Here is a 14542-nt window from a genome sequence, read left to right on the forward strand (position 1 = left end):
ATATATATTTTTTTTTTTTTTCTCTGACGTTAATCATACCTACTTGCTTGTTCTGAGACATTGTGCTATTGTAATCACTCTTCTGGCAGGAAAACAACCTGCCTTGGGTGAAGTATTGACTGTTTGCTTACAGGGTGCTTCTTGATGTAATTTTCATGAGGAAGGCATTGCCCCAACCTCCTTCTCGAGGAGAGTTAAGCAGCGGTACTGGGAGAAGCTAACCATTCTGCCAATCTTTCCCACCACATCTGGTCACTAAGCAACTGGAAGCTCAGAAAGGGGGGGTGGGAGGGAATGAAAAAGAGCAATTCTTAGTCTTGTGTCTGCCCATGTTTGTTCTTGGAGTCCCTGAGATCTGTTCATATTTTTCCTGCTTGAGCCTCAGGCTGCTTAGAATTTTGGTGCAAGTAGCTCTGTTACTGGTTCTTCATAAATAGACGGATCTTCTGTGCTATCAGCTGTTATTAGTGCCTGCCCCAGTTCAGTCTGTCACTATTGTCCTGGAAATATCTGCAGCTTTGGTTGGTTCATCTTGATACAGTCCGGATACCACTTTTGGGGAAGTTTCCCATCATACCTATCGCAGACACTACAAACCTTCAGAGTTAGGAAGTAATTTCCCACTGACTGGAATAGTCATTTTGAAGTGACTGGCCTTTTTCTGTGCTTGACTGTCCCTCTTTCAGGGAGAATAAGCTCCACCATCTCATTTTGTAATGTTTTCTCTCTCTACCTGTCCTCCTCCAGTACTGGTGGGTGGAGTGGGATTAATGTAAAAACATTTTGTTCTTAAGAGGTTGGTGATTTTGATTTAAAAAGATGAAATTGAAAAATACTTTTCAAAATATACCTGTGTATATTTCTGTGATTTCATGCAGTTTATATCTGTTCCCTAGTAAAAACACAAAACTAAGATTTGAGTATTCATAGCAGCAGTAAAGATTTTAATATTATGTAGAAATGTTGCAGTTATCCCAAATTCAGCTGTGAATATCCAGAATCTCTAACATTAACAGTCCAGACATACAAAGATTCCAAAACTAACATTGCTGGGGCATCCTTATAGTCTTGTTCTTCCCCGTCATAATTTCAGGCAAAGCCATGTAGTTAGTTTTTAATATATACAATTAATAAAGTGTATTGATCCCTAGTTAGATTAATCTAGCAGTGTCCTTGTTCAAGGGGAAAAAATACCATGTTTTATGGCCAAATGCATCAGTACAGACATATAACGCTTTATGATACTGTGGGAGTAACACAGGCAGCCATGACATAATGGCCAATTAAACTGGCTTTACAGCTGTTCTCTGAGAAGTTAGTGAAGGTTATCTTTTTCTATCAGGAATGTGTCTCGCATTCCTACACCTGCTTCCCTCCCTCAACTGTAGCTTTCTTGTTACGCCTGCATCTTCTGGTTTTCCCCCTGTGTAGGTCCATATTACATTTTTCACCTCATCCATGTTATTATTTGGAAATCAGGAGAATGGAACTATAAAGACTTGTAAGCTGTAAAGAGTGCATGCAGGAGTGAAGAACTGGAGACACTTGTACTTGAAGGTGAAGGAGTAACTGGTTTCGGCTTGGAGCAGAGGAAAATGTAAATCAGTATTCAAGGAGAACTGACATCCAGGAGATAAGCAAGAGGGATGGAACTGAAACTTCTTACTTTCATGAAAAGCTTCTCAGTTTCTATGAAAATAAGGAAAGAACAGAGAATCTTTAAAGACTTCACGTGATGGACACGTTACTGAAATTTTATAGGGCAGAAAGGAGATGGATTTTGTCTCATCTTCTATATTTTCTTTGAAGATACCAGTATTTTTGTGAAGAGGGAGGAAAGGTTAGATGGAAATGATAAAGAGAATAGAAAGAACATTAGTTCCAACTTCAATGGAATGAAAAAATCAGGTTTTGGTGGGTACCGCAGAAAAGAACATAGAGATAAAGTTGTGAGTGGCAGAGTTGTGTCTGAGATAAAGGCCTTCTATTTAAAAGGCTGGTTAAGTGTTGGAATAAGCCATCGAGGCAGATCATTTGAAAATTATTAAAAACAGTTTTCTTCACAATGGTATAGGATATTTTACTTTCTTCAGAGGAAAGAGATGGATCGGATGATTTTTTTTTTTTTAATGTCCTTTCCAGCCCCGTATTTCTATAACTATAATTCTTTTTAACTCTAGTGGCTTTGATCTGAGTCGTTGTTCGCTGTTGAACATGTAGTGAAAGTGGTGAATCTTAAAGATGCTGAAGCAAAATGTGCTTCTGGAATTTATATCCTGACCAAATATAATTATACTTAGTCTAGGCTTCTTCACTCAGGCTTTTTTAAATAGTTAAGCCTTGTCAGCCAAAATGGTTCATAGTGGTGTCTAGCAGGGTTTTTAGTCCTTTTAAATAAAATCTTAACTATTCCACAGTATTTTTCAGTTGTTCGAGCTTTTGATTAAAAAGCATGTTACTGATACGGGGTTTTAATCATTTTTATCTGTTTATTGATTAAGTGTTCAAATGTCAGAGTTCCAGAACAGTGATATCTAATGCTTGAACAGCTTAACTGAAATCTTCGTACTTTTATTTTTGTAGGACCTTAATGTTGGAGCAAAGAAGGTGAAGTTATATGTTGATGAGAACCTTGTATTTGATGGTGAATTAGAGAGAGCCTCCGGAGATCCCCTCGCTGACCATAGCACTACAATTGGCCTTACAGATCACAGGCAAGATACCTCTGCATATTCTTCAAACGACAGGAAAGAGGTAAATGCACCGGCAGTCACAGAGAGGAAAGCAGACCTACATTTTAAATGCTTACAGTCAAACAGTACCTCACTAAACTGGAAATCTCTGCCAGGAGAAAATCTTCTTGAGCATAAGATGAACTCAATCAGCTTTACAAAGAAAAGTTTGTCTGAGTTAGAGGGTGATCTAAAAGAGTTACCATCTCAAATTTGTACAAAAGATGACAAAGAGAATGCAACAGTACAAGCAGTTACGGAGCATGTTCAATGTGATGATGAACTGACTTTGAGTGAGCAAATGGAAAAACTAACAGGAAGAAAATTGTCTGATTCTGCCAGTGCGATTCCTTCTTGGTTACAGTCATCTTCCCAAGTAACAGAGAATAATCAAGTTACTTCCAGTAAGCGGAAGCCTCCCTGGCTTGCTACAGAACATCGTTTAGGCTTGAGATTTCAAACGCAGTCAGATGGAATCATGAAAAACTTTTCAGATCTGTCTAATGAGGATGTAAAATGTCAGAGAAATGAACTGGGAAGATCCAGTAGTAGAAATGCACATGGAGATGAGAGATCACAACTGCTAACCAGAAAGGATGGCGATGTGGGCTTGGACATTTCCGAGCAACTTTCTAACAAAAATTGCTGCAGCTTACAGAACCCTACAAGTGGAAGGAGAAGTGTCAGATGTGTAAAAAAGGCAGCATTAAACACTACAAATCTTGGAGAAGATGATTCCACTCTCAAAGGTAAGAGCTCACAACAGCAACCTTAGTGCAAGAGCTGACATGTTCTCCGTTTTGCAGGAGCACAGAATCATTTGGGTGGGAAGGGATGTCTTGAGATTCCTGGAGGTATAGACAGGGGGATCTTAGTTTTGGTATTTGCAGTATTCAGTTTTTCTCATTCATACTATGACAATGCTCAGAGTCTGTCTCCTTGTTCTACACCTGATGTGAAATGCTCTTTTTCTGAAAAATTTACATTCTGAGTTAGTGGTTTTAAATTTATTTGGAGAAGATTGAAGACTAAATTTCAGTAAAATGTATTCTAAAAATCAAGGGTCCTTCAGACAGTAAATGTTTGCTAATATCAATGAAAATCTGCAAAAAGAAAAAGAAGAGTGTGACCCTCAAGGTGGTGAGTAAATTTACAGAGTTTATTTGTGTAGTAGGTTTGTGTCTTTCTCAGTGAGAATATATGCTGAATAGATTTATTCAGAGCGAATGGAAAACTGCCTTTATTTTCCCTTCTCTGCTCATGACATTACATACCTCTTTCAAACCTCTCCCTCAGACATCTCTGCTTATTTATGAAGAGGTTTCTTGTCATCCTTCTCCAAACCTTTTTTAGTTCACCTGGATCCTGTTGGAGGTGGAGGATCCAGATTTGTGCAGTTGTGTTCTGCCTCTAGCGGCAGCCAGCACTGTGTCCCCAGGGAAGAGTATGAGAATTGGGCAAGTTCTGAAGTTCCTACTCTCTCCGAACCTCTGGCAATCTATGGTTAAGAAATTATCTGGGTGTGGGGTAATATTTTTGTGCTTAACAGCTGTACATAATGCAAGAATAGAATTTCTTACCCACAAGTTCTACTTTTTCTCGCTTTTAACCAACTTTTTTTGGCTTTCCATTGCTCAGGATATATTTTTGATCTCCTCTTTTCAGTTTCAAGCCATATGTCACCCTGACTCTTTTTTTGAACCTTTCTTACCCCTTCTTTGGCATTCTGTAATTCTTCAGCATTCAATGACTTGTCTCAAATGAAGAGAATCTGGCAGAACAAGGACAACAAGGCCCAGACAATTGGAAGAAGAGGTTACAAAAATACAAATTGAAATTTGGGGAGTGACTTAGCATCAGAACAATTTACATGAAAGTGTAGCTTGCTGTATATTTTATTGGGGTGTGGTGGTTACGTTGAATTTATGGTCATAAGGGACAGGAAATACGCCCAAATGCAGGAATGCCAGCTCAAATTCTACAGCAGGTACTGCCTGACTTTTATCAGACACAGGTGAGGCAAATGGTTCTTTCTAAACTTAGAACATCTGAAATTTTCTTTCTCTGCCCCTCTGTGGAGAAAACAGCAATTTTATAAGCATATCTGAAATTATACCTCAAAGAAGAAAAAAGTACAGAAGTAGTTGGCATAACTGCCATCTTCTCTCCACCCACCCACTCACTGCAGCCCGTTTGCGGTTTCACACATTTTACAGTATCTGTGTTAGATTAAAAACTTGTCAACATTATGGAAACTGTAAATAAATCCCACCTTAGTAATTTCTCCTCAGTTGCAAAAATGGTAACAATTTAGGAGTTTTAATGTAAACTGTAAGATGAGGGTTATCATGATTCTAATTATAATGTCCTCTAATTTTGTTTAGAGCGGGTTTTGTCATCTGGTGCCTAAAACTCCCAATATGTGTTTGTCCTTGGGAAAATTGCATGCCATCGAGCCACATTTGTTCCCTCTGTACTGTACAGTGCAGGGTAAAGCCATCTTCAAAGTGGAGCTGAGTGAGCATTAACAACAGGGAAACAGTTTTAAGTGTTTCCCTAAGAGTGGTGAATTTTAATTGGTACGGGGCTAGGGGAGCTGCAGTTTCCCAATAGCAGTATGTGACAAAGGGGAGGCTGCGCGAGCTCATAAACAATGTCATGGCACGCCTTTGGTCACTAAATGAAGAATAACGAGAACAACAGTAATTAGAAGTAGCACGTACATGCATACTTGGCTCAAGTTAATGTTGCTATAAAAACATACAATTTTTCTTCGATAACGGGTTTAATGCGCAAAGACAATGATGAAAGTATGCTGATAAAATTTGCAAATAACATATAATTTGGGATATTTTGAGTTAAGAAGATTGAAGAACTGCATAAAGAGATGAACTTGAGGACTGGAGTAATAGCAATGGAATGCCACTCAGAAGTACTGCTTGCAGGGTCATTTGGGGACTAATAACAAAAAATTAAGTTGTAAGCTGAGTGATCATCAATTGCAAATGACTGAGGAAAAGAAGGATCTGGGTTGCGTAGCTGATAAGAGATTAACTATGAAATGCTAGTGCGATGCAGGCGTGATTACAGCAATGCACTCCGAGGAGGCATTTCTGTTCGTTAGGGAAATGTTAATATCTTAACACAGGCACTCGTGAGGCGTCAGTTGGAAAACTGCAGTTCTGATCATCCATTTTCAGGAAAGCTGATTACAAAGTGGAACAGATACAGAAGAGAGCTCTTAGAATGATTTGGGAAATGAAACGTGTGATTGCAGCATGGAAATATGATTGCTGTTTATAACTGCAGGGAGTAAAAAAGCAATTAACATAACACAGGGAGAAGAAAGGTGGTTTTTTTTCAAGCTAGTGCTGCCCCAAAATGTAGTTTACGAAAGTTGTGAGAGGAGTTGTATGGTGTGTCTTGCCATCAGAAGCAGGACAAGGGACTTGGTGATTCAAAACACCCCTCCGAAACCCTCCGGGGAGATGCGCGTTTGAGGTGTCATTATTTCTGGACGCTGGGATAGCATCCATCGTACAATCCTCTCAGGCATGCTCTCAGGCTGGGAATGCATCTGTAACATCTGCAACTGGGATCTTTATCTACGTGCAGAGTTTATTGTTCACATGGCTCCAATAAAAATAGTAAATTTTCAATTCTAAAAAAAATGCCGAACCCTGTAAGCTTTCAGCCATTGACCTCTGCTTTTGGGCTATTCTCAGCTCTCCTTTCAGAGCTCCACTTCTCCTGCCGTCACTCTGTAACGTAGCTAACAAACCTGTTAACCTCCCATTGAAAATCACTCCGATTCAACTGCTGTAGAAGTGCTTCAGAGTTGTAATCTCTATACTGCTTGAAGTACTTAACATTAAAAAAAGCTTAAAAAAAAGAGGAAAAACCCTCCAGAACAAAGAAAGCCAAAGGATGTCAAATACTCTTCTGTACATGCAAATCCTGAAATTTTCAAGCTTTGACACTTTAAGGTGGTAAATATATGTACAGTATCTTCTTCAAGTGAATTGTGAGGCTCTGGGAAGTTGTTTGGCATGACCCACCCCATGAGTATCCTTATGGACAATGGTTTGAACAAGAAAGTGACTTACAAATGACTGATGTTCTCTGAAATATAAAATAATCATAATAATAAATGTAAATAATAGTATAATAATAATTATAAATATAAATAATTTTAAATATAAAATAATAAAGGCAAATGTGCCTTTGTTTCCCTTGGTGGGGAGGAGTGGCCAGATTGGTCTCCAGCCTTTCATTCTGGAAGACAACCCTCTCTCAGGTAGCTTCCCATCTGCTTTAAAATTCTTATTTTTATCTCACTTGTCCCCAGTGTAAGTGATTATTGACCATAGATAGATTAGGAACATTGCCTCTTTCCCAGTGTTTCCAAAAACAAAGTTAAAAGTTAGTCTTGAGCAGTCTTTTGGGAAAACATTATTTTGCATTTTACCGCAATTGGCATTTATTCTTCATAACCATTTGGTTTAGTATCCACTCAAGGACATTGTAGAGAAGTAAAATCTAGCCCACGGGTCTGTAATTGTTTAGTACTCCACTTGCGGCTCTTCGTTTATTTGAAGAAAATACATAAGTGACAACTTTATTGAAAATACTTGTTATTATCTGCTCTTAATTGTTTTGAGATGGAAATGAAGCAGCTCCTCAGCGCAGTCACAAGGAGAGCATGCTTTGCTCCCACTGTGCCCCTCTAATTTGTGGCCCCCACTGCGCTCCCGTTAGATACTTAGTCATTATCCCCCTTCTACATCTCACACTTGCTGAAAAGTGAGAAAAATGTTTGGACGTTACCTGCATAGAATGCAATACTCAACTCATCCTCCTTGTATGCTCAACCTACTTCTTTTCTAATCGCTTCTTTCTATATACACGTGGCTGGTTTTGACAGGGAGCACCAGCTTTTCTCTGTAATGCTTTAGAAACTGAACCAGTTCAGCCATTTCCAACTGTATGAAAGATCTTCTGCAGAAGTGCAGGCGGATGGTTTAAACTATTGTGACAGCCACACAATAAGTATCGCTGGGCAAAATCCCAATTTCTGCAAGTGTTGAGTCAAGAATTTGCAGTCTCAAACTTAGTTGCATTTTTGTATCTTGGCGTGTGCTCTGCTCTTCAGTATTTAAAAGTGATTTGGTTTGTTATGTCTAAATGGGGAAGGGAAATTAGGACGTGTATCCCTCATAATAGAGAGGCAATATAAAAGTGCTAGTATAACAGAATTTCACTAATACGACCAGCATAATTCTGGAAAGTCCTTGTTGTAGTGGTTTGCTTCCGATCCTGTTTATGCATTAAATGCCGATGTAATGTTGTTTTCAGATGAGGACTTTTCTATCAAGGACGTAGCAACCTCTGGATCAAAGTGGCACAATGAACAAGAAGACACTCTGCAGGAGTCGTGGAACTCCTTGGTAAAGTTTAATTTCTCCCATCGTGGCCGAATCTCTAACATGGATTTTCAAGGGGATATCTTCGATGAGTTTCTCCATCAACAGAAAATCAACCGGCCTGGAGAATATCAGCAAATGAGAAAAGAGGGACTACAAACACTACCAAAAAGGCAAGAAGAAGAAGAAAATGCTGTGGAGGCAAATGATGGAAATGATTTTAAAATTCCTGTTTTACCTTATGGGCAGCACTTAGTGATTGACATTCGAACAACATGGGGAGATAGACATTATGTTGGTCTTAATGGAATTGAAGTTTTCAGTTCTAAAGGAGAGCCTGTTCAGATTTCAAAAATAACAGCTGAACCACCTGATATAAATATATTACCAGCTTATGGCAACGATCCCAGAGTAATAACCAACCTAATTGATGGGGTAAATCGGACGCAGGATGATATGCATCTCTGGCTAGCACCGTTTACCCCTGGAAAACCTCACTTTATCTTTATTGACTTTGTGAATTCCTGTCAAGTAGCTATGATTAGGATTTGGAATTACAATAAATCTCGCATACACTCTTTCAGAGGTGTGAAAGACATTATAATGGTGTTAGATGAACAATGCATCTTTAAAGGAGAAATTGCGAAAGCTTCAGGAACCTTGTCTGGAGGTATGCCATCATTTCTTATTTTCTTTGTGGAAACCACAGTACAATACAAACAAATACATTCAGCTTGTTTGTTGTCACATTCCGCTTCAAAGCAAGCTGGCGCTTTGTGTAGTATATAGTCCTTTTAGTTTCATAACGTAATGCAAAACCCACTAATGCATTCTTCAATGATATTGTGAATTTTAGTAGCAGATAGAGCTAATCTCTGTTCTTAACAATGTCTTAGCAACAAGACCCTATTTCAATAGCATGAAATAGTCACTAGACATTTAAAAGTTGCAGAATTTTACTCGTTTTCACAGGTATGGTATTTTGGACAAGGTGATAGAGAAGCTTTTTTTCCCATTTTCTTTCATATGTATTTGAAATTTGACTGAGTTCTCTAGGTTTTTCTGCTGTGCAGTATAAGTTTGAGAATGATCATACTAATTATATCGGTAGTCAGTATCAATTTACCATATATTATCTTTAAACACTACTGCAAATAAATGTAAAGAATGACCAAAAATATTTTTTATCACTCTATCTATTCTTTTCTATGGTTTCTCCATTTATTTCTGTATGTTGCCTTCAGCTCCAGAGCACTTTGGGGATACTATATTGTTCACTATGGATGATGATATTCTTGAAGCTATATGCTGCTATGATGAGACATATGATGGAGAAATGGAAAATGCCAGCTCCTTGGGATATGAGGAAGAGCTAAAGAGGCCAACAACTGCTGACAGGGAGGGAGATGAAAGACCTTTTACACAAGCCAGGTTAAGAACAGAGGATCAAAAGGTAGGGGCCTCTGTGTTCAGAACTCTCTAGAAACGTGTTTCAGAAAAATGACATGGAAGTAGTAGACACTGATTTCCATGATGGAGTAGAGCTCTGTAGAAGAACTAATACAGCTGTCTGTCTATTTTGAAGATTTTTTTTTTTCACCAGCTCAATAATTTATGCATTTTTTTTTTAAGCCCAAAAGGTCCTCCACATTTTGGTTTCCCTGATTAATTAATAAGACAACAAGTAAGACTATACTGGGTTGTTTATATATTTTTTTTTTCTGTACTTGGACAGAGATTAGAGGGAATTCTTCTTGATTTAGGCACTTCTGAAGGTTTAGGCCACTGTGGGTGATTTTCACCATACAGTTATTCATGTAATGAGTAGCTGTGCTCCCTGTCATGCCAAACCAAAGATTTTTCCATATTTCCCACACAGAGTATATTCTTGCTTGTTTCTTCCTCCACAAATTAAGTGTCTTAGGTGAAAAGAGTCTCCCCCTCTCAACCCTCCCCTTATTTTTTCCTCTTTCCTTTTTTGACTAGCATCTCCACAGGTCTGTGTGCATTTTGCAGCATAAGAATGCCCCTTTACTATTCCATACAGTAGGTATTTTACCACTTGGAAGAAGGCTGCATTTTCAAGCTCTGGAGTCTTGCCTCATACCATTTTAGCACAACAGTCCAGTGTCTAAGCAAAGATCCTACAAGATTTTCTGCTCAAGATGGTGTGGGGCAGTCTTTGACCTGATTTCCATTAAATCTTCTACGTTCTTAGAATGTTCATGAGCACCTGCTGTTGCTTCAATGAGACGGTCTTTTTCTAGGGGACGCACTCTTGCTTGTAAGTCTGTGAGGAGATCCAAAGCTGAATCAATCCAAATTCCAGTTGGTTCAGCTAAAGTGCTCCCAGTGGTATATGGTTCCCAATGAACCTTGTGCTGTTGTCAAGCCTTCCTGTCCTGTCTTGTCCTCTTCTCTTGGGGCCTTATAAGACAAAATGAAATATCGTGAGATTGGAACTTGATCTCACTGTTAAGATCATGAGTCAGTGACTCTAACCAGTGCTAGTTAACACTGCCAACAGTAATTTTGGTCCCCTCTTTGCTTGTGGTATCTTAAACTGTCCAGACACCTTATGCAGTGCAGGATTTCATGAACACAAATTGAAGTTCACCTTTGTTTTCTTGATCACTTGTTTATTGTGAGCATTCACCAGGACCTCTTCCGTTGCAGAAGCCTAGACCTGGACTGTCTGCTCCTCACCCAGAGCCTTTGCCTTTATTTTGCTGTTCAGCTGCGATGCTCTTCATACTCCTTTTCTAACTCTGAAACATGCTGTATCAGCGATGGAATAAAAAAGCTATTGTGACCGAGCCATTGATCTCCCTGTCATTCTGTATTTGCTGGTACCATCAAGATTTTGTAGATGTGTGCTTACACTATCAGAACGATACAGATCTATGAGATGACTTCTCTTTCCCAGCATAACCTTGTCATTCAGACTAGTATTGAGTTTAAACAGTCTCTACCTGTAGCTCATTTCACCCTTTTTTTCCTGTAGCACGTTCAGTGGATGAAATGGTGTTTTACTGCATTGACTACAGAACTTTTCAAAAGCTCTTACAGAAGTGTCTCGCTTTCTTGTCAATGTTATCCATGGTTGTCTGTCTTTCCCATGAATTCAGTAATCCTTAAGATGTCAACTTTTATAGCAGGTCTGACCTGTAACTAGTGCACTTGACCCAGCTCTGACCGTGGCCAATAGCGGATGCCTAGGGAGAATGTAAGAACAGAGCAAAGATGCAATGGTGTTTCATCTGAAACACTCATCTGGCCCTTAGAAATTTGTCTCGCGAGGACTTTTTGACTTACCCTTTGTGTTTATTACCCTGCTATGGATTTTTGTGCTGTTAATTCATCCGCTAGCTGTTTGAACCCATGTGTGCTTTTGCAACGTACAATGCTCAGTGGCAAGTTTCCCGCCTTAACTTGCATAGCACAAAGAACCTCTTTCTTTTTGTCTCTAGGTTCATTTAATGTCCCCTAGTTTTTGTGTTGGAAAAAACTAAACAGTTGTTCCCCATTCCCTTCTTCAAGCCACTCAAGAGATTTATGCCCCTCTGTTACAATCTCTTCTAAATCTCTCTTTTCCAGAACAGTTAATCCTACTTTAATTATTGCTCACGTGGAAGGTGGTCATGTGGAAGGTGTTATACAGTATGGTCAGGCATAGGAGCGTGGTAATACTTTCTACTTTTTATTGCTTTTTCAATAACTCCTGTACTATGGTGGTATTTCATTCTAGCCATAAGGATCTAAGAACACAGGTAGGATCTACGAACACAGGTAGGACAATGTTCACAAGTAGAAGCAGTTGAAATAGTAGAAAATTAGACCATACCTGAAAGAAAAGATAGTGGGCACCAGTGGAACGAAGGAGGGAGAGGGAGAAAAGAGGTGATAAGGTGGCTCAGCACAGGTGGTTTACAGCCTGCAAGGGAGGGTATTATTCTGCATTCTATAAAACCAGTAGCTTTATTGCATCCATGGGTTTTGATATTCAGTAGAGTTGCAAATTTTAATTCCCAGGCCAGTCTTTTAAATTTGTTCTGAGGAAAACGCGTCAGACAACAAAGACAGAGTCATTGTTTTGTGAGAAAGGTACCCCCAATTGGAGGGTTTCTTCCACCTTCTGTAGGTTATCTGTGTTTGTTTCAGTGCACAGTTTGTGTTCAGTTTCACGTCCTTAATTATCACAAGGACATTTGCTACTATGTGAAGTATATTGCAGTCTGGGAACCTACACATATAAGATCCAGGGTGTCGAGGGGTTATGCTGCAGAGATCTAATATAACAGTAGGAGAGAAGAGTTGAACAGCCTTTTATATTTTTTTAGGTGCAATATGGGTCTACTCGATGTATTCTGGATGACAGGAAGTCTGCTTCTAATGATGAATGAAACTATAGAGATGAGTCTGGACTTCTAATTTCCTATTTGGCTTTTTGACTACTAATGAGGATTGAGCTGATGTTTTTGTAGAACTACTTATAATAATGCCACGATTTCATTCTAATCTGCTATTATTTTGTTTGGAGCCAAATACTGTATCTATAAAGTTAGGATTTTTTTCCTCATGTAGCATTTTTACATTTACCTAAAGTAAACATAATTAGCCATTTTATCATGCTCACTCAATGAAATGAAATCTATCTTCAACCCTTTGCCCTATCAGCAAATTTTATCATCTGCTTATTCACTTTCTGGTTTGCCATGTTGAATAGCACAGCCTATTATTAATTAGTATTGTCAAAGAACAAATGCAAGCTTTTGGACAAGTCAGTTTGTTTGTTCTGCCCCTTGATTCTTGAGAAGAAATTGTGGCGGCACTTTCTGAGGTCTTAACTTCCTCCCACACTTCTTGTGTCTGCAACACATTTGCACTACGTTGCAAATACAGCGTATTATCATAAGCTAATGGTAGTCTGCAGGTAAAAAGTGACTTGAGAATTTCGGTCTCTTTGAGAATAGGTAGCCCACATTAGGGAGTCTCCCATATAACACTTGTATATGAACTAACAAAAAAACCCAACCTAATAGTCTTGAATTTCTAGTGACCCATATGATCTTCTACATTTTGGAGCATGTTTTCCATTATTTGCAGGACAACCCGGGTGGTGAGGCAAAGGGGAGGTTAATATACAAAAGGCTGGACATGAAAAAGAACCAAACAAAAAAAAGGAAATAGACCAAAAAAAAACCCACCAAAAACCCCCCACTTTATAAACAATATGTCTGTAATGTATATATGAAAAGCATGTTCATTGCAACTGTTGTTTTACTTTTTAGGTTCAAGAGCCAGACCCTCTCTCTGAATGTGTACCCAAGGAATTAGGAATATTTACTGGAAAATGTAAGTTCTTTCATTTACTTCTTGCCTAAACACCCTCCCCCTAACATGTTATCAAGGAGGATCTGATTTGTCAGAGCTGTACAGAACTTTGTGACAGATGTCAGGTCTAGAATAAAGAGGAGTAATTGAATTTTTAAGGCAGAAGCTTTGTTTACTATGGCATTTAGAACATTGTATCCTAACAGTTGGCTTTTAATCTCAGAAAAATTACACTAGCCATTTTCCTAGTCCCTGAATGGGATTTGTAATAGCTGTGTCCATTACCCCGTAATTCTCTCCCAATCCTAGGTACTTATGTAGACTGACTAAGTTTCTCAGATCAGATTGACAATTGAAACCCTGAGTAAAGCCAGAGCAGAATGTTACATCCATACTTAAAGTCCCTGATTTCTTTATCGTGTACGAAACCAACTCTCTGTGGGCCTTTAAATTATTTTCCAGAGAGCTTCTGAATGGCCCAGAAGTTTTAGTATCAGCTCCTGTTCCTTTGACCAGCACAAGAGAAGTCAGATTCTTGCGCCTGGCATAAAGTCTTTAGCAACCTGTGATGTGCTTTCTGAAAATACACACGACACTGTGGCTTATTCAGCCACATATCTGTGAACTATACCTATGATCTGTGACCTATGAACTATATCTAGAGCTATGAACTTTATCTACGAGCATGTCTACTGTCAATTCATATCTGTGAACTTAGATGCCTTTCCCTCCTCCCATTTCGCAAAGTGGGTGAAAAATATAGTGAGGGTGTTGTTCAGAGCTCAGCAGATGCAGTCTATCACGCTGACAAGATACTGTTAACCAGCTGATGGGCTAACTTCTCTCTGCCAGACAAAAAGGTCCTGATTCCCATGAGTTCTTGCAGGGAAAGAGCTGAAGAAAGCTAATTGCATTTAAGGGAGGCCATGTTCCATGGCAAGGAAGGGTATATTTTCCCTGTATTTGACACTTGTGAGACTGTATTTAGAGTACGGTGTTAAGTAAGGAGCTCCCTGGGACAAGAAGAAAATTGACATCCTGATGTGAGGCCAG

At 39.0% G+C, this 14542-nt stretch overlaps 1 protein-coding gene across 1 annotated transcript in view; it reads left to right on the top strand.

Moving 5' to 3' along the window:
• The window catches only part of KATNIP (katanin interacting protein), a gene marked incomplete at its 5' end in the record, with an annotated part of 58661 nt that overhangs the window by 23720 nt on the left and 20399 nt on the right, over positions 1-14542 (top strand). Inside the window, 4 exons of the mRNA XM_082490837.1 lie at positions 2584-3481; positions 8088-8825; positions 9400-9608; positions 13447-13510. Of these exons, the coding sequence (XP_082346963.1) occupies positions 2584-3481; positions 8088-8825; positions 9400-9608; positions 13447-13510 (1909 nt within the window). The remainder of the gene's footprint in view (positions 1-2583; positions 3482-8087; positions 8826-9399; positions 9609-13446; positions 13511-14542) is intronic.

Source organism: Vanellus vanellus (assembly GCF_965231255.1).
Source record: "Vanellus vanellus genome assembly, chromosome: 14".
Taxonomy (NCBI): domain Eukaryota; kingdom Metazoa; phylum Chordata; class Aves; order Charadriiformes; family Charadriidae; genus Vanellus; species Vanellus vanellus.